The sequence below is a fragment of the Centroberyx gerrardi genome, chromosome 7 (assembly GCF_048128805.1).
Source record: "Centroberyx gerrardi isolate f3 chromosome 7, fCenGer3.hap1.cur.20231027, whole genome shotgun sequence".
NCBI lineage: Eukaryota > Metazoa > Chordata > Actinopteri > Beryciformes > Berycidae > Centroberyx > Centroberyx gerrardi.
This window is the reverse complement of record NC_136003.1, coordinates 28,434,913-28,459,693: the sequence shown is the minus strand read 5'-3', so window position 1 is coordinate 28,459,693 and position 24,781 is coordinate 28,434,913. Positions and strand designations below refer to the sequence as shown.

General features: G+C 43.4%; 1 protein-coding gene across 1 annotated transcript in view; it reads left to right on the top strand.

Moving 5' to 3' along the window:
• The window catches only part of slc38a12 (solute carrier family 38 member 12), a 63,553-nt gene extending 40,167 nt beyond the window's left edge, over nt 1–23,386 (top strand). The window contains exons 9-10 of the mRNA XM_071894593.2: nt 6,113–6,206; nt 19,732–23,386. Of these exons, the coding sequence (XP_071750694.1) occupies nt 6,113–6,206; nt 19,732–20,495 (858 nt within the window). The 3' untranslated portion in view covers nt 20,496–23,386. The remainder of the gene's footprint in view (nt 1–6,112; nt 6,207–19,731) is intronic.
• The last annotated feature ends 1,395 nt before the right edge of the window (nt 23,387–24,781 follow it).

The following is a 24,781-nucleotide window of genomic DNA, read 5'->3' as shown; positions in this document are numbered from 1 at the left end:
TGTGAACCTGTAGCATAGCAGCACAATGATAATGTATCTGTCACACGATAAACAAATTTCCATGTTGTCTACAAACGACTGAGTGGATATGACCTTACATTAAAGACGGGTTATGCAAGAATCTTATATGGTATGGTCTGATGGGACTTAATTTCTCAAAGTTCACTGATGCGACTACAGTCTGTACCCTCTAAAGAGAGGTAATAGAATAAATCTCAGTGTTTGTATCCATCATTGCCTTGGTCACCTTTGCAGTTTCTCATCCCAGACTTATCGTTTATTGCGTTTCACTCAAGTGTGTGATTGCAGCCAGCCAGGTTGGCTATTGCCGAAAGTGTTGTCTCATATCGAGGTAGAGAAATGGCTGATTTTTAAGAATGTCATTGTTGTCAGAAGTGAAATGCTCATAGTTGATGAGTGTGCTACTCCGGAGGAACAAAACCATCAGCTCGCCGAGGAGAAGAGAGAGGGGGAAAAAAAGCACCTAGCCAAAATTGATTCATGCCACTTTCCTCCTGACAGGATTTGTTTTTGTCTATTGAGACATTTATTAAACAGAGCATGAAACGTAAGCGGTTTCTGTGGGGAGCAAGCAAAAGATGCATAGACAAAAATCTGTATGTCGGCCATGCGGGCAAGATTGAGATGAAATTGCTGGAGCAGCCTGAACATAGTATTAAATGAATAAATGCATTGGAGCCAAGTGTCATTCAATCTGTCCACGTTATGAAATTCCAGTTATATTCATCTCTTTATTTCTAATTCTCTCCTCTTCAGATTGTTGGCTGGCGGTTTCTGTCCAAGTCTCGACAGTCCTGCACAGGCCCACATGAGCACTAGGATTAAGTCTGTAGTACATTTTTATATTAATAGCATTACTACATTTAAATGTAACATCAATGAGCATAGCCATAGCTGAAGGTTAGTGGATATTTAAACATTTTTATTGTCATGGCGTATGATGACAACCATATGAAGCAAATTGAAGTAGCTTTTTAATAACTTTAAGTAAGTTTAGATGTGTCAGATCATGGCTTAATTTTTATATTCTGCACTCTTCTATCAAGCATTCTCTAAGTTTGTCTTGTTACAACAGTGTTTATAAATTATGCTGATACCATAGCTACAGCATAGTTTTAATTGGGCTGATGTTTTATTAACCTTATCCCTGCCCATCATAGTGACATGAATCACCAAAGAAAAAGATGGCAGCCTCTTGATGCTAATTGCCTTTTCTACTTTCCCATCACTGGCCATTGTAGATTATGAAGATCAAGTTTATTCTAATCGGCTGAATCCCAATGTCCACAGACTATATAGACTATGCCTTTGTGGACTTTGGGTGCACTTGGAAATGCATCTGGTGTATTCTCTGAACCACCTTCAGCAGCCAACTCTTTCACCGTCACGAGGTGCACCATTTTGGACTGACGCAGTTCACCCAACCTCGCAGTCTGTCGTCTTAATCTAGACTTGGAAATGTAGGTGTGTTTTCCCCTTTGGCTTTTTCACCTCTTGTCCGTCTTGCGCGCTTCCTGCTTCCTCCCCTTGTAACCAGATAGTGCTGAGCGTGCGCCGGGAGAGCGGTCAAGTGTGATCTCATGCCTCCAGCGACCCTGCCAGTCTTTCTCTCTCTCTCCGCTCCCGTGGGGCGCTGCCAAATCTCTTGATCTGAGTCACCCTACAGCACATGGCACCCGATGCCTTTCCTACTCGCCCACTCACTCTTCCTCTACTCCGTTTCCATTCCCCTGCTTCCTCCAGCCCTGTTGGCCTCTGTGGCTGCCTTTCCTTCCTGTCCTGGCTGCAGCTCTAGTGCCCCTGTGATGCCATCTCTCCCCAACTCACAACTGTTACCAGACCCTGTGTCGGCAAACTGAGTCTTTCCTATTTCTGCTCTGAGATTGCATACTGCCTCTGATTTGCTCCTGTAGGGAAGAGAGGAGTAGTCTGTGTATTGTTTAGCTGTCATTGAGCTCCTTGCATCTGTCACGTCATAAATCAGCTTGTCCAAAACAGTCTATTTCTTGGCACTAGCATTCCAAGTATGCAGCCTCCTTACCATGATCTGCCCAGATTAGGATTTCACCCTCTGTGCCTTATTTGGGACAATCCAGTCATTCATCACCATGTCAGTAAATGGCAAACCCTATCTAGGTTGAGCTTGCTTTGTTCTTATTATCTCTATCCCTTTCTAATTTGATGGAGATCCACATGTGCGTTGACTGAATTAAACTCACCTCGACCTGGCACTTCGACTCTGCCTGATCTTTACTTCGTATCTCAGTACTACTGAGTTTACCGGACTAATCTACTGAGAAAGAACCCACATCGACTCCCTGCACTCCTCTGCCAGACTTCACCCATTTAGAGTTAAAGGAAAAATCCACCCTCAAGATACTCTTACAATTCTGGATGTAATCAATCTGTGATGTTCAATGCACTCGAGGAGTTATTTTATGATCAAGTGTAATCATTTACTATCTGTGGAGAAATTGGTCTCTCTGCCTCTTCTACGATGGATTTCTCCCTGTGTGATTGTTGAGCGTCGGTGCAAAATGGCGGCTCTAGAAAGAAGCCCTCGCTCTTTGATTCTGAGGGACTGACACCAAAACCCGACGTTTACCGTTGATGTTTTAGGCAGCTGAACATTTTCTGCCATCACACTCCATTGTAGCTGTTCTGGAAATAAATCAACATGATGTCACATGGTCTACGTTTAGCCAGTCATCAGTCATGTTTTTTAAGTGTTTAGGGTGGATTTTTCCTTTAAACAGCCCTCAAGGAATATATGAAGAAAGAGTAGAAAGATGCGGAGCGACATAATCTAATTGGTGCTTTATGATTTCTTTTTTTTCTACAAAAGAGGGAGGTATTGTCGGGTTATTTATTTTAGGAGTGTGTGCTTGTATTGCTCTAGTTGTTGTTCTACGGTCGAGTGGAGTCCAATGTCCTCGGGCCATTTTGCAATATGGCTTTAGTGGGAGGTTGTAAGTTGTTGGAGGTGCAGTCTTGATTCATGAGCGGCGCTGAAGCTACTGACTTCATGTTAAAGGGAGAAATTTATCAGCCGTGTGCGCAGCCCACATACATGCAGGCTCACTGATATTAGCCCTCAGGGAAATTGGACAACGTCTTGAACACCAGGCGAAGACGAGATTCTTGACCAGCATGGCCAAAAAAAACAAAACAAAAAACATTTTGGTTGATTTCAATGTGAACTATCCACCTATTAAAGGCTTTTTTAGTGATTCGTCTTGGTCAGTGTGCTTTAATGATATATAGTTGGTAACTCCTTTCCTAATAGCATCTTCTTCCCCAGTATGGCCACCCACTGCAGCTCTTTTCTGCGTTTTTGCATCATTAATTCATCTTACCTACATTTTACTTACAGTGATGTTGAACTTTGGTAGTACCTTGGGTTGTGTATCTTCCTGGACATGATATAACCCCGAAATCAGTGATTCTCTGTTATCTGTTGCTCCGGTAGAGACGATTGGAGAATTGCGTTTTTCTCTCTTTCCATTCACTGCCGTTGTATGGAGGAACAGGTCTGAAAACTCACACTTCTAGCACATAAACAAACACTAACAAAGCAGATTCTGACAATATATTAAAAAAACTGTTCTGAATTGTTTTTAAATGAATGGCTTTCTTTGTGTTTATTTAACCTTTCAGTTTGAACAAGTGTAACAGTGAAATTCTTCAGACCGGATACAACAGATAACAGAGAATCGCCGATTTTAGGGTTATGTCATGGCCAGGAAGCTACACAACCCGAGGTACAACCAAAGTTCAACATCACTTGAATACTAGATCCAGGTTGATGTGGTGCCATACTGCTGATTCCAAACTGACCTTTAAACTGCCTGAGACCAAAAGTGCTGAGATGCGGCGCACCATCCTGAACCACTCGGGGTTAAAATACTGCCACCGTCTCTCAGCCGGCCACCGATCATCTCACCTTCCTTTTCATACACACCTCTCTTCATAATGCCTCATTTATTACTTCTAATGGCTGTTGCAAATTTATGCCTTGGCTTGAGCTCAGGCTGCACTTTGCCAAGAAGACAGCTGGTAATACTTTAATACGTAGACATGTAGGCATCATCATTATTCAGCAGAATTAAAGGCTATTGATTTTTTTTCTCTTCTCTGACCCGCAGTCATCCCAGCTGTCCTTCTTTACATCAGGAAATAATAGTTTTAAACAAGTCTGGTCTCACTCTTCCCTGTCGGCATTTTCCTGCTGAGTCTTGGTGATCATTAGCATTTTTTTAAAGTAATAATCCGCAGCTTTTTCATATAAATAAATGTACGTTTTGATACTTTCTATCACTGATTGATACCATACAGTAGTGACTCAACTTATACCACCTATACTAAACACCAGGTACTGGGAAGGTGCACAGGAGGTGATGCGCTAGGTGCAAGCCCCGTAAAAAAAAAAAAAAAAAAATTCAACTAAACCTAAAGTTGATTTTCAGTTGCAGACTTGAGCAGCATCCCCATCTCTCTCCCTCCATCTCTGTCTCCCCTCTCCTTTTTCTGCTTTTTCTCCACTAAACTGAAGCCTCATCCTGTGTCCTGTCACAGAGGTGTGTGTTTGAGTGTGTGTGTGTGTGTCTATATGTGTTGAGTGGGTGGGCGGGGGTCCATGTGTGAAACCCTGCAGGGTGCTCTTCAGATGACATGGCACCCAAGTGACTGCCTCTGAGATCACCCGCCACTCAAACCCGGCAGTCAGACCTGAGATTGTCAGAGAGAATGGGGATGGAGGGAGGAGATGGAGGAAAGGAATAAGTCTGCGGGGCACGGGAGAGGAGGGAGGGGAACTGATGGAATTGGAGTTAGGTGCTGAGCCGTTGCCTCTGATTGCAGCTGTTGATAAAAGTGAGTATCTGATAGGCAATCGGACTCGTGGCCCGAGAGGTTTCGAGATTTTTTTGTTGACTATGGATCGGTCTCCGTCCGCCTGTTCGTCTGTCCGTCACTCGCAGTATCTCAGATACCGCTCATGGGATTTCGATAAAACTTTTGGGAATGATGCATCTCACCACTTTCAAAATTACACTCATTGGTCCAAGGGGGGCGCTACAATCACAGGTCAAAATGAAACATTTTAATTACCAGTAAAATCTGTGAATGATGAAGCTGCAGTGGGCAACTTCGCACGTTGGCAGTGAGCGGTACCTGTAAAAAAAGTAACTAAAAATTATGCAAAGTTATGGTTTCTACTAATAGGAATCATGATGGAAAACATGTTGTTTGGGCCCAGGGTTCAAAATACCAAACTATTCCTTTAAATACCCAGAAATGATATAAAGGTGGCGTCATTAAACTACACACAGCACCCTCATTTTATGTTTACCAATCCGGCCGGTCTGTGATGCTTTATACCAAAGAAATCCAAAGGGACGGAGAAGCACGAGATCTTACATTGGTGAATAGAGCTTTCTCTGGATGGACAGTTTTGGTTTTGCTCTTAAGTTTTGATTTGTCACCTCCTGTGTCCATTCCTGACATCTGAATCTGAATCCTGGATCTGTGGGGTCTTAATTAACGGTGACGGGACGCTGTTCTCTGTTGCAACCCTACTCTGTGATTTAGGCTGGTAAGACAGGTGCAGTTTTATATAAAAAAATCTTGCCTAGTGCCACTTTAAATAAATATGTACATTTCAAAAGGTTCAGCCCACTGTCTGACAGCTCCTCTTCAATTATTCCTGCCATGCACAATAAACAACTACAAGATGACATATTTGTTACTGACTGGCTCAAAGGGGAACAGCATCATTCGTGAGGGATGACATTTTGATTGTTGCCTTGGTTCCCAGTATTGGCCTCTTCTTTTTATGGGATGGAAAGGAAAAGCCCTCACTTTTGGCCTCCTTTAATGATATATTCATACGTCTGCTAATGTTATTCCGCTTATTCCCTTCTTTGAATTATAGATCAAATCACGTTTCATGATGGTGGATTTAGATTTCCTCATGTTCAGTAGCCGCTGGAGTGATTTTTGTACGTTTGCCTTACCTTGAACAAGTAAAAATGAAGTTTTTACTGTATAAGAATTTGATTATTAAAGATGTCCTCTCTGTCCCCTCTTGTAGAGCGTCTTTACTCTACTGTTGGGCCCGTTCACCTTCTTCAATGCCCAGAAGACCAAATATCTTCAGATCCTCACCTCACTCATGCGCTGGGTTGGTAAGAATAAACACAATATTTACACATTATCACATCACTGGATGTCAGAGTATGTATTTTCCCTCATGTAAAATATCACAAACTCAATTTTTTAACTCACAGGCCCACACCCTCCATCTCTCTTTCCCTTCCACCTGTCTCTCACTTTTTCCTAACTCCCTTCGTTTCCCTCCCCTCCCCCCGACTCCTTCTCTCTTTCTGTTTCCTCTCTTTCTACCCACACCTACTCCCATCTTCTCTGCCTATCCGCCACATTCCCTTCATCCCTCCATCCACCCCCCCCCCCCCCCCCCCCCCTCTGCTGTGTGGCTGCTGAGCCCGGGTCCGTCCATCATGGTTCGGTCCTGCTCTGTGTCTCTGATTCCCATCTCCTCTCATCCCTCAGCCTGACAGGCCTGACAGCCCGTCCCAGGCTTGATTGGACCGTCACTCACAGGGCGACGGACGAAAATAAACCGCCCGTCCTGGACCCGCTGCTAAAATCACAACACCACTGAATCATGGCGCTCCCACCACCCCCGCATAGCCCTACGCTAGCTCACATAAACAACACACAAACATGGCGGCATTCATGCACACACACACACACACACACACACACACACACACACACTGTCCACTATCTGGCTGGCTAAATAACACAGGGGGTTTGTGGCTGCACCTTTCACTCTCCCTTGTCCATCCTCACCCTCCCTTGGCTCTGTATGTGATTGATCGGTGGTGTCACTTCTGCAGGGCTCCTTACAGCATTGGCTAATGATTCAAAATGGCTGCAGTGGAAGCTCCTTGTTTCCCCAATGCACTGGTGCCAGTGCCCATTGAACACAAACAGAGCCCAGCCTTCACAACATCTGAGGAAAAGGATGCTTCGAGATAAAACGGCCATCAAAGATTGGATTTTGAATCCATTTACATCCCTGTCTACATAGTTATTTTTTTATGGGTCATTTTTCATGCAGGATTTGGCTAATTTCTCAGAGGAAATGTAAATTGAGACGCAAAATATACACAAGAGACCAACAGTATTTGAACAATAAGATCCGCTACTGATTTTCTGGTTAAATGAATGCAAAGTGGTTCTCTATTCAATATTATACAATACAATATACAATATTCAACAGTAGTTGACGTTGCTTTGTCTGTGAAGTTTTACTGGGTGTTTGTGACAAGCCTTGGTCTGACCTCGGGTTTTACCAACTGATCATTTGTCCACATACCGTACTGCACTGTAGACTATACTCTGCCTCTGTCTCTATTAGATTTGCTGCCAAATCCTCAGTTTGTCTATGAGTACACAAGTGAGCGTAAACCTAGGAAGACATTTTGGTGACACGCAGCAGTAATTTGAGCTGGCAAATGACATTCCTGTGAGAGAGTTCATAAGAAGGGGAATTACCCTTTATAACACATGGATCCACAGTATTTGATTGTGAAACCTCATATATTTTGGCCATGTGCTCAAAAATGCATAGAAGAAATGTCACCCTCCAACTATGCATTGCCTCTCCAATGGGTCCTGGAAACGTATATCTCGCCTTTTGTGTCCATTGGATTTTTTAATTAGGTCATTTGTATTGGCCATAGCCCCGGTTTCATGTCGTTTCTGCCTCCAGCTTTGGCTCTCTGTTTTAAGCGCAGGGAACCAAGACTTTCCTTTTCCGAGAACATTTTCCATTGTCTAAAGGGAATTTGGATTATGTATGTTTTGGTTTGTTGGGGTGTTTGTAGAGTAGGTGTTGTTCTAGGATAAGAGAATGTATTTGGCTGTTAAGACATTGTCTCTCCTTTCAGAAATACATAATGGTAGGCCTGCAGCAAGACAAAGTTAAGTCAAAGTACCTGTGGCTTCTCAACAAAATTGCCCTCATTAACCAGAACATGTTTGTTTAATGCTACACCACAAATAATGCTTTATGTATGAGATGTCTCATGTTTCTGCTCTTCCTGATCTGCATCTCAGAGCTCAGTGAGTAGAGTAAACAACAGATTCTCATTAATACTGATGAAGCAGAAAAAGAAAAACTAAGTTAAATCCCAGGCAATTGTGATTTTAGAAATGTAATGGAACGTTGAATTGAATGCAAGTTTTAGCAAATTCTACAGAGATTTGAACGGACCAAATATGAGGTTATCCAGGGTCTGATTTCTAAGTCTTTGACTTTAGAATATTGTTTTGGAAAATACGTCAAGAGTTTAGTTTGTCTGAGGAGTGCCCACAATCAAATAGTACTATTAGTACACAGGTGAAATACAAAGTGTTACTTAAGCAGTAAGCTACAAGAAGCTGTGCTTTCCACTATTTTTTAGGACAGCTAAGAGGTTGTGGAAAGAATGCAATTATTGAACTAATTGTTCATTTTTCATCAATAACAATTACTGTTTATCCCCTGCCAAGCAATGTAGTTCTGTAACAGTAGCTAAACGATGCGGTGGCTGTGAGTGGTGGGTTTCGGTTTTCGTATTAATATTTAAATGAACTTTTAACCGGTTAAAGGGCATTTAACAGGTATTTTACAACAGCTTCAAACATGTCGCACCAAATCAGAACTGAGGACTGGAACTATCTGTTTTAGCCATTTTGGAATTTTGTACCTCTAAAAAATATAGAGTGGTCCCGCACATCCAGGAACCATTCTAGGTAGCTGCTGGACCTGGAAGTAATATAATAGCTAAGAAAGATGATTTCTGCCTCTGCCATTCCTCACAGTTGAGTTCCCTCCGCCTCTGTCTCTTTTCATGTCTAACAGGAGGCCCCATAACACATTCAGACCCGCAGTTTCTTCTACATGGTTGCCTTTGAACACTACCAGTCCAATGATAGCTGTCTCTATTGTCATGATTAAATATACAATATTTATTTACAGCAATTCATCTGGTCATTTTGGGCCCTTTGCTGTCTGGGTCCATTTCATTTGAAACCGTTGAAACTCATGCCACAGACGTCAGCGCCCACCCCGTCTCCGTCCCGCTCATTTCTCACCACAGACAAGGGGACCGGCGACTGGGCTCCCCTGGGTGCATCTGCAGTCACCCGTGCCGCCCTGTGGGGGAACATGGCGTGGTGGATGAGGAGCGCTAAGTGGACTGTACTGTGCTGAATGTCTGGGTGAGCAGCTGGCTTGTGCGTTGGGTCCCTGCCTCCTGGCCTCGGCCCCGGCCTTGCCGCTCTCGTTGTCACTCAGCTGTAGCCGCCTCCCTCGTCCAGCGAGCCCTCCTGCAATCTTTTTCGCACACAACATGAGTGATGGTGCGCCTGCCTGCTGCTATGCTGCCCGCGACATGCTGTCATTTGTCGGAGGAGCTATTAGGCCGGGACAGTGTGACACCTTTCTTATAACCCACGGTTCCGGAGTGCGATCCTCAGCTCTTTGTTTTTTCCAGTCGTGCCACTTAACTGTCCCTGCAATGAAATGGGCAGGGGGCGGGGGGGGCTGACGATTGGTCTCCGTCCGACCGTGCATTTGTTCATCACACCATCGCATGCGATATCTCAGACACATCGGATTGGTTTTTGACCAAACTGGGGGGAATGATGCATCTCACCCCTGCGTCATAGCTGCATCATTCATGGGGGAACACATGTGACTGTTTTTAATTTGGTCACCAGTGCGACCAAAAAACCCAACTAAGTCCCTAAGAAAAAAAATAGTGAAGCAATGTTTTGAGTTTTCTAAAGCCAAGAATATAGGCGATTTCTGAAAAGGCTAATCCACTTTAGAATGGCGGAGCTAGAAGCCCTCGTCTCAAAACCACTGGTCTCTCTTGGTGGGTAATCAAGTTCTTTTTAAACTGCCTCATGAACGCAATTTGACCACATCATGCCTTCAGACTAGTATTTGGTGACTAGTCTTAAAATTGCAGTAAACCAATGTATAAATCTGTTCAACCCAACAGAGAAAATCATTTAAATTTGTTTCAGTTTGTAGTGGTTCAAACACAATCTATATGCACTTTGCAAAAATGTAATAAACACAAAGTTGGAAACTGTCATGGGTGAAAAATAATCTGTCTCAGGTTAATAATAATCTATCTCAACCTTAAGATGACTTAAGCTTGGAAAAAAGATTTAAAAAGCACCATAATAAGCCAGAGGTGATATGAAGAGCTTGCTTTTGGATTTGTGGGGAAACATTTCCCAAAACTGATGCTGCATTTAAGTGCTGTCAGAAATATTATTACTACAAGTTTAACACACATGAATGACCCAACAAAGTGGTAAATACTACTGTCAATTGGTTTGGTTGGTGTGTAAAGTAAGTTTTATAATGTCTGACTTTTTATGACTGATGGCAAACCAGAATCTTGTATATAGAGAATGTAAATGGAGCTGCCTAGCTCATTACTTATTGTAGGACATTATCTACATTAATCTAGTTGATATAGCACACTGACACTAGGCATAACATTATTTTCAACGGGCAACATATTTCAGTAGACATCATAAACTATGTGTAAGGCAGTCTCCTGGCCAAAGTATTGGTGCCACCAAATTATCTGCCGGTGCCTCTAGCTAAAAATGTTGGCGTCACCTTTGCCACCAGAGGGAAACAGGCTGGATCACTGTAACCTGTCAAATTAGAGGTTCCAGTGGTGGCACATGAAGAGCAAATTACTCCTGATTGAGGAAGACTTTTGATGCAACTCATCTTATCACATAGAGGTGCATGTTACCATTGTTTTCATGTCTAAGTACAAGTACGTGTAGATCATTTTAAGTAACCAGTTAACATTACTTTGACCTCTTGACCTTCACTAAAGCCCAATTTACAGCTTGTCTCTTCTCTCAGCATCCATACCTGATTTACTATCTGTTGTTGATGTTCAGCATCACACCATCCACCCTTCTGGACATATTTATATACCATTACTCATAGTATATTCCCTTAAGCCGTAATTTCCTTGTACATTTAAATTGATAAATGTATGCAAAAGTAAATGATGAGGCCGATTGACAGCCTGTTGCAAACAAACCTGTTTCCGCTCCCTGCCTCTCAGCCTTCTGTGAGGAGAAGGAACCATTATCTGCACTCCAGAAAAGACCACAACTGAAAGGCTGACAAGAGTGGAGGGCTTAAGAGCCCACACCTTAATTGATATTGAGTGGTATGAGTGGAAGGGAATGAGCAGAGAGACCCCTCACTGAGTAAACGAGTATTAATCACCCTTCGTCCGTCTCCCCTGGGATGCATAGATAGTTGTGGAGCCTCCATGGGGCAATATATCACTCTTCCATCCATGGTATATGGATCCTTTACTGGGAAAGTGGAAATCATGCATTCAGAGAGCACTGTCACATTTGTTTCTGTGGAGATGCTTGAAAGTCCAATTTGAAATTTCAGTATGGTGTACGCTGTTGGAACACTGTTGTCCCAGCACTGGTTTTCTTAACATTGTGATTTATTGGATTGAAAACATTATTTTTAATTCTGAAGCGCATTGATTCAGCTTTCTATTTACAAGGGCTAACAATATGTTGCTGCTAAACGTGAGTTTTATTTCTATGTTGAGGTAATAAAAGGTTTACTTTTGTAATGTTTGTAAAAACAGGGTAAAACAGACATCTATTTTGAAAAGTATTTTTTTTCATCTGACAGTCAAACTCTTAAAGATTATATATGAATATACACAAAATTTAAATGGTTGAACCTCGCTGAGTCTGTATAGCAACGAGGTGAAATAAACTACTCCATTTTCCTCCTCGGTATCAAAGACCAAATAGCCAGTAAGTTAAATTGCAGACTTGCAGCCTCAGTGGTCCATAGGTCTCTCCATCCATCTAATGGTCTTGGTTTACTACAACATCGTATACAGAGCTGAGAACGTGCCCCCGGGGATATTCAGAGCTACCCAGTGCCATTTTAAATCGGTGAGGGAGCGAAATATTGTTTTTGAAGGTCAAGGGGACTCTGGTGGCTGGTTGAGTGGAAAGTTGAGTTTGTCCAGAGCGTGTAGCTCACGGGGGGACGGTGAAATATGGTCGGGTCTTAATGAACCTTATAGAAGAACCACAGTTCAGAGGTCCTGAAAATTACATTTAAGAAAAAAACTCCAGGTTGGAATGCATCATGCCTTTTCATGCGCTGACCAAGAACTGGCTTTGCAAGAGAAAATCTGTCTTTGTTTGACACATTTTTTCAGACAAGGACAAAATCTAAATAGAGCTCAAGCATCAGACACTTTAACATTAGTGTAGTGTGTCCTTGTCCTCCACCCCTGCTTAGTATTGATGCCTGTTTTTGTGTAATGAGAGGTTTGATTTCCTGCTGAGATAAATTCCAGGGTGATTAGGGGAATGCTTGTAGGATGTCTGCTTTGGTTGAAGCACAGGATCAATTGGATCTCGGTACCTACTAACTAAGCTTTTAATCATGGCTGTTGACCTCTGCACCTTGTTTACCTCGGTGTTGCCTCCATTTCCTGGTAGGAGAGAGAGCGTAGTCATAGTAATCACTGGGTCATATTGTGGATAGGCTATTTATAATTTTGAATCCCAAACTTTAAATCCATTGCATATTGACTCTCCGTTCTCTTCAGCTGTTGTAGATTTTTTTAATGGTGAGGAGGAAAAAAATCATACATATTTATAGTGCCCATGTTAAATGTTTAATCACACATTTGACCTTGTGCACACGCTGATGCAACTGAGCATTGAATGCAAACTAACATTCAAAAGACAGACTTATTCTCTGGTAGTCAACAGTTTTTCTACCAGGCTAATTGCTGAGGAGTAGCACAGAGGAAATAGTCCCTTAAGTTTAAACACCACAGCACGCCCGTTTCCGTAGCCTGTGGTCTTAAGCTGATACGTTTTAAAGATGTGAACTCTTCGGATTGTGCTTTGCAGGTTGTAATGGAGGCAGGTGCATTTAACTTCTTATCGGTGGATAATGTGCAATTTGCAGAGCTACGGCTGAGTGAGTGGACTAATTGATGTTTTCATGAAGCCTGTAGATAATGTCATGGAGTTTGGCTGGCTCAGCCCTGTGAACCTGAGCTGCAGTCTGGGATGCTAAACAGTAGGCCAGCTGCTGTGCTGCTCTGTGCTGTGCTTCCTGATAGTCCTATCTGTGATTACAGGGCTTGTTGTTACTAGGCAAGGCAGCCACTATCACCCGTTAGCCCACCATGCACAGCAGCAGCCCGCTAGCTCCTGTCCTGATAACTTTGACGTGATAGGCTATCATAGAGAACTCCACCACAGCAGGAATTTCTGAAACCTTGGTGAGAACTGGGCAAAGAGCCGAAGCCGCTCATTACCGCAGAGAATTATCCAAGAGTGCTCAAGGAGTGTCTCTCTTAATTAATGATGGGATGATTGCTGAGCTCTAAAACCACTAGAGGAGGAGTTGTTTAAATTGGCAAACGAGATGAGATGACACTAGAGCAGCGCTACCAGGACCGTTAGAGTACCATGTTTTTCTTTAGTGTTTAAAATGCCGTGACAGTAATGGCACTTCGATCAAACATAAAAGCACACCTGAGAAGTCCTTGACCTTCCTGACTGTCATCACGGAAATGTTCATGTTAAAGTGTCCGATTCACTCTCTCCGAAGACTATCCCCCAACTTGCAGCTCTCACGTGCGCCTCAGCCCATTGAAGATTCATCACCTCTCACCTTTAGCCATTTTCTACTCATTAATTGAGTCCAGGAATCCCATCTCTTCTGGGATAGCGGCTGTAGAGTCCTTTTTCCGTAGGCTACAGCTCCTCGGGGCTTTGAGAGTGTCTACCAACCTCGGCTTAACAGCAACAGCTTTGTTTGCCACCAGTGAGAATACAGCTGTAAGAACCTCCTCTAGGGGGTTGTTAAGTTGAAGCATTCCCCCACAAGGTCATTGCCGTCTCCGTCCAAGCAACATAAATCACAGGCTGCGAGATGGACAGGCACTAGTAATGCGGACGTGATATGTGGCTATTTGACACCTGCTCAATTCGCTCAGTTCCTGTCGAGCTGAACGTCCAGGTAATCACCATATCCTGAGAGATACCTCCAGAGGTAAATGGCTCATCCCATCTGAATGAATGAGTTTTGCGGAGGGTCTACGGGAAAGGCAAGGAGAATTGTGCCGTTAGGTGCTGTTGCCAGAGGATTACCGTGAGTGGGATAGAGGTGTGTCAGAGGAGACTTCATCAGGATGTCAGTGGTATGTTGCCCTTGAAAGGTGCACTCTAAGAGCAGGGCCTATTTCTCTTTGTCAGAACATAATGAGCAAGGAGAGCATAAAGGAAGCCATGGGGGCAATAATGGCTATAAGAGGAGATGACAAGTTTAGATTAAAAAAACGCAGCCCTATATTTTATTCTGTTTTAAACTGCATAATTTGATTTGAAATAGGGGTTGAATAATGCATTTATTATTTGTTATTACCAATGGCAGGTAATCCAGTGACCTAGCTAACTCTCACTGGATTTACTGTGTTGCTTGACTCTATTCCCCTGGTCTTCTATAGCAGTCAAGGTGATCAAAGATAATATGCTCTTATTTCATGGCTGCATAGTACTTCGGCATTGAGATTCATAGCCGGAGCTGCAATGAGTGCTATAAAATCATCATGGGCCAGGCATGATTTGCCTTCCCCATGTAGCATGATGCAGCTGAGAGTCAGTGACAAATGAGCACATTATGAAATGCCTCATTCTGGTGGCTTTGTTCTTGGTGTTCAGCTCCTCTCTACCATCTGACTGACTTTCAATTTCTTTGAAAGATAAGGGGTTAGTTCCTGTGTTTAAGTAAGACAAATGAGCCTCTGCCCTTGATTAGCATAAAGGCTTGTAGATTATAGGTAGAGAGTAGAGATTTTATGTTGTATGTCATTCCACAGTTTGGAGGGATTTATCATATTATCATTTAACGTTATAAACCCTTATTTACTCAGGCAAGTTGTTTGCACACATGTACCTGGGAGCTTCCCAGTACTTCCAGTCTTGAACTGTTGGCCACTGAGCAGTTCCCGCTGGAGCAGTTATGGGTCACCATTTGCTTTTCATTGTATTATTTCTCTACATGACATATTGGGCCAGTGAATAATTTTGATGTGAATAAGCTGGAAGAGTGTTTACTCCAGCAGCATGTCAGCAGGTCGTCTCCCCCGGTTTCCTGCCAGGACCGGAGCATCAGGCCTTTGGGAAAGTTCCCCGGCCAGATTCTACCTGCTGTAATGAAATGGAACAGCGTCACACATGGCTGCCAGTGTCCTAGTACTGCGGTGCCACCTGATGCATTGTGTCCTGAAAAGGGAAAGCAGAACCAGCTCCAAAACAGCACCCTTTTTAAACTGTGTAGTTGGGTTCTGTTGATGCCTCATTGATTCATTGATTGGGTATAAAAAGGTACAAACAACAGTACAACTTAAACACTTGTTTCCAACGTGGTCCTCGATGGTATACAATCATCAGAACAAAATACACAAAAAGCATACAACATGAGAGCGAAAAAAGCTTGCTGAGCAGTCCTGACCTTTTGCCATCGTTATCAGATCTTGAGCCTTTACTCTTTACAGTGATGCAATGGCAATGCAATGGCTAGGGCTAATAAAGGCACATTTCACAAGCAGTTCTTCTAAAAGCTTGACCCCCTACAGTAAAGGAGTCGTTTGTGGTAACATCAGAGGTTTCACAGATCAAACCCCACTGAAGCCCTAGGCACACATCAAGAAGAGTAACACTTGAAGACATAAATTACACTGATATTTCGCTCTGGTTGTTTGTTTGTCCCATTACTGCTGGACCCACCTAATGAGTCAAAGTGCTTTTGGACTTAGTCTGTCTAAACAAAGCCCCCTCGCAGCCCTGAGGCAAACAGGACCTGCTTTGGTGAAGGCTAAGCATCTTCACATCAGCCATAATAAAGTTTGACACACCCAAGATTTTTGACCCGATTAAGCCGCAATGAAGCCATTCCATGCAAAATTAGAAAACCAGGATAAGAATCCCATATCATAGTTTTTCTCAGAGGCTTTCTTGCAGCAACTAAATCTTGGCTGGCCTGGCAAAAGGGTGCTTCAGGTAATGTAGTAGTGCCCAGCCACCCTGAGGCACTCTTAATTAAAAGCCCCCTGCCTGTCTTCCTTCCTGTACAGCCTGTAACCATTGATGTCAGGAATGAGAATAGCTCCCTTCGCGTTTTTTCTCCCGCTTGGTGGACTCCAGAAAGACAGGTGGCTGTGCTGGGTGCTTCACACATAGCGGATGTGCTTCTTCTCATAGAGGGAGAAAGGGGGAGAGAACACAGGAGAGTTTGAAGGAGAGAAAAGAGAGGGACCAAAGGGAGTGAGTGTAACCTGTCTGTAGCAGACAGATGGGTATTACTGATGGCTCTTTCACACATTGGGGATTTTTTTTGTCTCTGGGGGAGAGAAGCAGAGAGTGATGCAGAGAGGGAGTATGTATATCTTTGTAGTAGCAATTCTCATATAGGACAGTGTGTTTTCTGGCTGATCGTAGACACATAATAATTACTTTACGACATCCATTCAGAAAAAGCAGCAAACACAAACGTAGCGAGTTGTAGCCCTTGCAGGACTCTGAGCCAATTGTTGCTTTTCCCTGCATCATGCCGTACAGTGATGACAGGATTTGCTGTGTAATCTTACAGGTGATGTCTTTGGGATTTTTCCCAGACATCTGTAGCTGAGGTGTTATACCACTATTGTCCTTGAAGGTTGGTCCGTTGCCCAAGCATTTGACCCGCTCTCTATTTAAGGAGTGTTGAGGTGGGAGTGGGGAGGATTTCCACTGGCATGCTTTCCCCGGAGCCAGAGATTACATTGGATGTGGGCCAAATATCCATTAAATATTGACCACTTGTGCCTGAAACCTTCAACAGGTTTTGGGACTTTGGCCACTGATGTGTGCGCGCTTACCTTAGCATCCATTCTGAAATAACTCTACGGAAAGCGGTGTGCAACCAGGGTGTGAAATGAAGCTGTCTGCTCTCCTGTTTGAAAACGGCTTCATCACTCTACTTGTTATTAGTTCCCTCTTAATCCTCCTACAGTAAGCGTCCATTCTCATATTTGTCCACCAACGCTAACCTCTGTGCTGAATACCTTTGTCATTGGTCATGGATTCTCCATCCTTCTGTACAGTTTGTACCTGGTAATTGGAGTGAATTTTATCCCCCTGACATACATTTAAGTGCCACTGCAAGAGCACACAGTACCTGATTAATACAGTCTGATTAAAACTTTACATTCCTGGCCTGTACCTCCTGCTTGCTTTGACCACATTTCTCTTATGGTATGTGGCTTCAAGTTTTGACTGAATTGAGGCGTCTCCTTAAATACCAATCAAGCCAAATTCGCCTTCTTTCCATTGTTGTTTCTTGTTGTCCTCCATGCTAACGCTGGCTCAGCCAGGCTGCCATGGGCGCAAAAATTATGACAGTTGTCTCAGGTGAATGTCATAAACTTTACTTATTGGCATGGTAACGCTTCCAAATTCCGACTTGAGCGTTTTTTTCGTATGTAGGTCACATGGATCTGGATTTTTTTTTTTTTTACCACATATCCGCATCGTCCAAATCAGAATTGAAAAAATGTCTAAGAATAAATAAAAATATTACCATCGGGTACCATATGCCCTCTAAGTCCTGCAGTACACCTTGTCCCACAGAGTGTGTGTGGAAGTGCATGAATGATAGTGGTGGCGTGTGCATGTGTGTTTGCAAATTATGGTTGGAGTGGCACCTTTCAGCCTTGCTAAATGTCACCCTGTGTTTAAAGGACAGCTTGATGATGAAAGTTGAGGAGCTGGCTGCTGGCCAGAGCGAGGCTGTGACTAACTCCCAGAGTCACGGGCTGACAGGGTGTGTGGAGGTGAGATGGCCTACCGAGCCACGTGACTCTTAGCCCATAACAAGACCGCATGCCACGCTCAGCGCTCCCCTTTAGAGATGCTCATGCTAGTGGCAGGAGGGACACACCCAGAAATCAATTGGTGATGCACTGTGAACAGCAGGAGGTAGAGACGCACGGTGCCTTCTCCTGCATCACCTGTCTCCAATGACTTCATGCAGGGCCGTAACATTTTCTGTAGTGGGTTTTTATGCCTCAGGTTTCTGGGTCATGCAGCTGGAAGGCAGTTTCACATGAGGCGTATTACCTTCTGCCCTTAAAAGTTGCTTGGTGCAGTGTTTTAACATCAATAAATCATTCCCACATTAACTTTGAGACATGAGCGTAATTACTGTAAACAAAGGAGACCATCACTGAGAAGACTGGCAGCCTCTACACCGCTTTTTACAGTGTGTGCCACCCGTTTGGATTTTGTGGGAAATCTGATGGATCGCTTTACGGCACAAAACAGAAGGAGGGCGCTGTTCTTCCAGAGCAAACGGAGCTAAAGCTTTCAGAGTGGCAATGGCATGGTGATGGAAGGAGTGAAAGGCCGATCCACTTCAGTAAAGCAAAACACTAGCACTAACAATACCACTGGTGTGAGGTAGAGAGGCTACCAATTGTCTCAGCCATGTTCTTATTTGTTGACGGTAATTATACCAAGGTGTCACAATTAATTTGACAATGACATAGAGGATGAGGGAGAGGGAGAGAACAAGTTTGTGAACTAGACGGGCTGCATATTGTCTTTCAAGTCAGATGAATGTCACTGCTGCCTGTGTGTGGAAGGACCATGCTGTAGACAGGCAGGCAGGCAGCTGTTGGTGTTGGGTGTATCAGCATAGAGGAAGCTGAATTATCTGTCTGTCCTGACCAGCTCAGCACTCGCCTACAGCCCATTAGGACCTAAACGATCCTGCCTTGTCAACATTAATCGCTTTCAGATTAGCAATGGAGAAAGGCGTGCCCTTTAAAAGGTTTTTTTTTTTTTTTTTTTTTTTTTTAAACAGTGGCGGAGTAATGAAAGGGGCGAATAGAGGGATGGAGGAGTGAGGAAGGGAGGGATGGAAGTGGGTGGGATTAGGGAAGGGCTAGATAAAAGGATGATTCCAGGGTTTGGCCCCAAGCTGACCCAGGACTGATGCAATATCTCAACGCGTCAAACGCTCATGGTTAAACCGCCGCCAAGCCTTGCCTTGTTGGCATGCACAAGGGCAGGAGTGCACAATAACTCAGTTTAGGGAAAGCAGCAAGAGACGTAATGCTAATATTATTAGTTTTTAAATTTCATCTGTATTTGTGTTTATTCTTTGCACATGTCTTAGCTCGTTTCACTGTGCAGAATTCTGTAAGATTTGTAATTATAATGCACACTGCAGACCTGGCCAGTTTTTTACTTGGAGGAATATAAAGTGGTGTAATGGCCCAATGAATGAAGGAGTGTCGACTAAGTGAATTATGACTTTGAGGTGGACTATTATGATAAAAAGTGAATGAATAATGAATGAATAAAAGCCTTCCTCCTAAAGTTTGGCTTGAGACTAAATGCTTCACGCCGCCCCACCGGCTCATCCCAAGCAGCCTGCATGTACAGGAAGTTATGGCCTTGTCAGCGCTGTCACCTTGGTGGGTAATTTGTAGTCACATGCTGTTCCTAAATCCATCTCTCCCTCTTTGTGTTTTACAGCGTTCACCATGATGATCATCTTGGCTCTGATCCGCATCGGTAAAGGCACAGGCGAGGGCCACCCGCCGGTGGCCTCCATCTCCGGGGTGCCCAACCTGTTCGGAGTATGCGTCTACTCCTTCATGTGCCAGCACTCCCTGCCCTCCCTGGTGACGCCCATTTCCGACAAGAAACGCGTCGGCACCCTGGTGTTGGCGGACTACGTTCTGATCCTGGGCTTCTACGTCCTCCTCTCGCTCACCGCCATCTTCTGCTTCGACAGCTCGCTGCTGCACGACATGTACACCCTCAACTTCACGGACAACTGCGACGTGCTGGACATCCCCGCGCTACGCTACTTCCTGGGCCTGTTCCCCGTCTTCACCATCAGCACCAACTTCCCCATCATCGCCGTGACGCTGCGCAACAACTGGAAGACCCTGTTCTACCGGGACGGGGGCACCTACCCCTGGGTGGTGGACCGCATCGTCTTCCCCCTCATCACCCTGGTGCCGCCTATCGTGGTGGCCTTCTGCACCCACAACCTGGAGTCCCTGGTGGGGATTACAGGGGCGTACGCCGGCACGGGCATCCAGTACGTTATCCCGGCGCTCCTGGTGTACTACGGCAGGCGCCACCTAGAGCCCGTGATGGGCAGGGATGCCGTCAACAAGCACCGGTCCCCCTTCCGCCACGCCTTCTGGGTGTGGTTCGTCGTGGTGTGGGCCACCTTCTGCCTCATGTTCGTCACAGCCAACATCATCCTGACTGACACCAAGAAATGAGGAGGACTCGCCGTTCTTAAAAACTTGATTTTTTCTGTATGTGGTCAGTCTCTTTGTTCCTGTACCTGAGGCCTTACTGAACTTGCTACTGGTCGGACAGTGTGCCTTTTTATGGGACTTGTAGCATGTATATTAATTGTAATTAATAGTAATTTATCAAACTTGTTGGAAGGGACCAAATGTCTAGTGGTCCAGCGTAAAAGCTGGAACAGTGCAGGACAATAACAAAAGGGAAAAGACAAGGGCCTGGCTCATTTGTTAAGAGGGTGCTTTTGTCAACATAAGCTGGACAATCTAAGGTTTTCGCAAGGTTTTGCACTCCCACAGCCGCTTTTTGTTTTACTTGTCCAAGCGGTCTGCGGGACAGCTGGTGAGACTTGTACATCGTTTAGTTCCTCATTTCCATATGCCTCATTGAAATCCCAAATAAAAGAAAAGGGTAGAGTAAGAAGGGGCTGAGTGATCTACCAGGCTTTCAGGGCAGAATGCAACTTGAACATAATATATTACAGCAATTGAACGAGTAGAGGAGTGAGAAGAGAAAGAGCCTGTCAGACGCACGCTCATGTTCCATTGCAAAAATCGCATGGCCTCTACACAGCTTAATAATGAAGTTGGAGCAGAAACCAACAGAAGAAGAAAAAAATGAATGAATCAGGGATAATCAGTCTTTTATGGCTGACGTTTATACATTCTTCACTGGTGGCTGCCTCCGATCTCGTCTTCCCCTTGTGAACAATGACGCTCCCAATATGACAGATCCACTGACAGATAGGCCTCGAGGAAGAGCTCAATCTCTGTTTATCACCAGACAGACACACACACACGTCTGTAGTTCACACACAGGCCATGTCTCCCATCTTTTACTGCTCAACACCCATTCACGACTCCTCCAAGCCTCACGCCGTATCTATCACACACCCTAAAACCTGTCAGGCCAGTGATCTAAAGCAGCTGAACTATCAGTAGGTAAAAGCAAAGGCTACTGAGGAGATCTCAAGCCGGCTGCAACCTTAGCAAAGTACCACAGAGCTTAATACAGATACTGATTTGGAGTCAGTGAATCTCTTAATTGCTGTCACCCGGGTGTTTGCTTTACTCACACATCCCAGTCATCCAGCCAGTTTGTTCTTTTACGTGTTTTATTGTGACCCAGTTTGTCTGGAGCCCAATAATGTAATTTCACTGTTGACACATGGCAGCTTCCTCACTGGATTGTGCCTCTGTTGATGAACTCCATTATTGCCACCACACTTCTCATCATCATCATCATCATCATCATCATCATCATCATCATCATCATCATCATCCCCTCTGCTGGTTTTACCCCTCATTCATCTTTCTGCTTTTTATATGCCACTATAGTCATAGAGATTTAATGTTGTGTGTGTTATCTAAAGATGCAAACCTTGATGAAGCTTCATTGTTATTGTTGATAGTGTTGCTACATCCAACTTTGCGGTGTACGGTACCATATTATACAGTTGTCTGTGTTTTTTTTTTGCTGTATCCAAACAGCTGAATTGGTGCAGTGAGCTTTAGCTGCCGGTCATGAAAACACTCATGGTGGTAAAAAGGAGAAACGCTCTCATTAACATTTTGCACCATTCCACTTTGCACAAGTTTGCACACAATTGCCCTCGGGCAATTTCTTTGTTCCAAAAGCATACCGTAATGTTTAGCCGTCTAGTAACTCATGCATTCAGATGTTGTTTTCTCATCCTCAGTGCTACTCTGATGATCAGTTTCTACAGTGTCACTATGAATTCAGATATCGTTCCAGCTTCACCCAGTTAAAATGCACACCGAATAGTGCGGCACAGTTCAGTGGGCTGTAGACGGGTTGTGTAGCTTTTTCATCAGTCGCTATAATGTTGTCTAAAGTGAAGGGGAATGTGCCATACCTTGAGCATTTTTAGGCATTGCAACTAAGTTTTGTAGTCATTGTGGCATGGTCGCAGCATTGGAGTATCATTGAGGGTCATTAAGATACCTCTACTTTGTGATATTAAGTTTAATTTGCACGGGATTAGTATTATCAGGTCTTCACCAAATTGCAGTAGGGAACTTGTGCTGGAATTTTAACTCGACAAATTACAGACATGGCAGCTTCACACGTGATTAAAATCAGTGACGATCTCAGTTATTACAAATCACTGGACGTCCCCGGGTCATATTAGTCCCATGCGAATAGAGCTTATGTCTGCCTGTATTTGACTGTAGATGGGGATTCTGTAACACTACCTGCATGCAGCTATACATAAAACATTATTTCAGCCTCATTGTCATTCATACGTTTACGCTCCCACTCCTGTGCCGTTTGGTTTTCTTCTCCCCAGACTGTGATGGGACAAGCTGTTCTCCGTCTCCGTCTGAAGTGGAGTGCTTGAATGAAATGTACAAGTAGCGTAAACCTGGATGGGTAATTATTAATTGGTGTGGAGACTAAAATACATCTGTGTGCATGGCTGTGTGTCTGTGTGTGAATGAGAGTACTTTGAACATGGTAAATGTGGTTCTGATGACTCTTTGTATGGAGTTGTGAAATGTGCCTTTTTTCTGGGGTTATTTCTCGCCCTGAACTTGTCAACTCTGTTGTTTTTCTCGTCTTTTGTAAAGCAGCTTGACAGACAATATCTGCATGTAAGCCATTTCATTTTACTGACAATCAACGTCCCCTAAAATCAAATTTTATAATCGTTGTTTTGTTTTTCTTTTCTTTAAGTGGGTTTCCCCTAATTTCGATGTAACTTTGTGACACATTGTTTTTGTCCCATGTTTCTGGTTGTGGTTTACAGTGTTTTTGGCCTGCCTGTGATTCAACAATTTACATTGTTGTTTAATGCATCACTTCAAGTTCTGTTTCATTTTTATGTTTCACAAACAAAAAATAAAAGCTTTATGTTCATCTGGACATTTTGAACCTCAATTACTTAAGATTCAATCTGTGTAATTAAATGTGGTAAAGTGAATGTCCTTGTAGAAAATCACAATTTGGTAATGACTCCAGCAGGATAACAGTGTTCGAGTCGTGCAGCACAGTGTTATTTCACTTCCCAAAAGACAAATTACGGTCTTGGAATGTCTTTGACGATAGATTCGGCTTATTTCTAAACCAATTCCTTCTTGGTGCCATAACAGTTTAAGATTCACTCTTGGGAATGGAACGCATGAATCAGTGTGGCGTTGCTGTAATTTTTGTTGTAGTGTTTTCCCATATTCACCCATACTACTAAACCATTTCACAGACTCAGGTAGGCAGTATTTCTGTCTGCTCTCCAGGTAGCTGCCATCTTTTTTTTCCTCTTCTGTTCACCTCAATCTTCCTTGAAGCACTTCAGTAGTTTTTTATTGACATAAGAGATCTCTGTTTTTATTATCATAATAAACCTCCCCCTTCTGAATTTCAATTTTAGCAGGGCCGCTGCGGTGTAATTTAATTTACCCTCTGCCCTTTTATGTATGTGGGGTGTGTCTGTGTGTTTGGGGGTAGAGCTATAATTGGAAATTAAAACTTGGCACAGCTTAATTTATTCACAGTGTATTTAATTGCTCCGCGGTTTATACAGTGAGAGAGAGAGAGAGAGAGAGAGAGAGAGAGAGAGAGAGAGCAGGTGCTGCCTCTCCTTGGTTTTGACTCTTCTCCTGGGATGAAATTTAGGATTTATTTTATTTTTTCTGAATCCTGCTGGCCTCGTCAACACTGCCCCGTCAGAACTGATCCAAACCTCTTCTTTCTGAAAGCTGCTTTCAAACTGACATTAAACATATCTTTAACTTATGATGTAATAATATTGCCTACTTATGTAAGATCTTGAAATATTACATTCTTATTCTTATGAGTTATTACATTATTAGTATTATTACATCATCAATTAAAAATATGTTACACACCTTATGACTAACCTTAACTACCACAACTAACCTTATGACACCTTATGACAATGTAATGTAATAATGTTTGTGTTAACGAGTTTTTTTTTTGTATTTTTTTTAATCACATTTTGTTATTACATTATCTGACAGTTATTACATTATCAGTTGGTACATGGGTTTATGGGAAATGTGGTCTTAATTTTGAGAAACACAAAATACTACAGTACATATAGCACCTGTAACATGTTGGACTTGTTGGATATGTTGTGTTTAAACTCCCCCCATCACTCTATTCTTATTGAAATTCCACATTGTTTTGCTACTATTTTTCTGCTGAAACAACCTCGTTTCCCCACAGGAATCACTAAAGTTTCACACTCTCGTAGCTGTCGTCACTTTATAGAAACTCA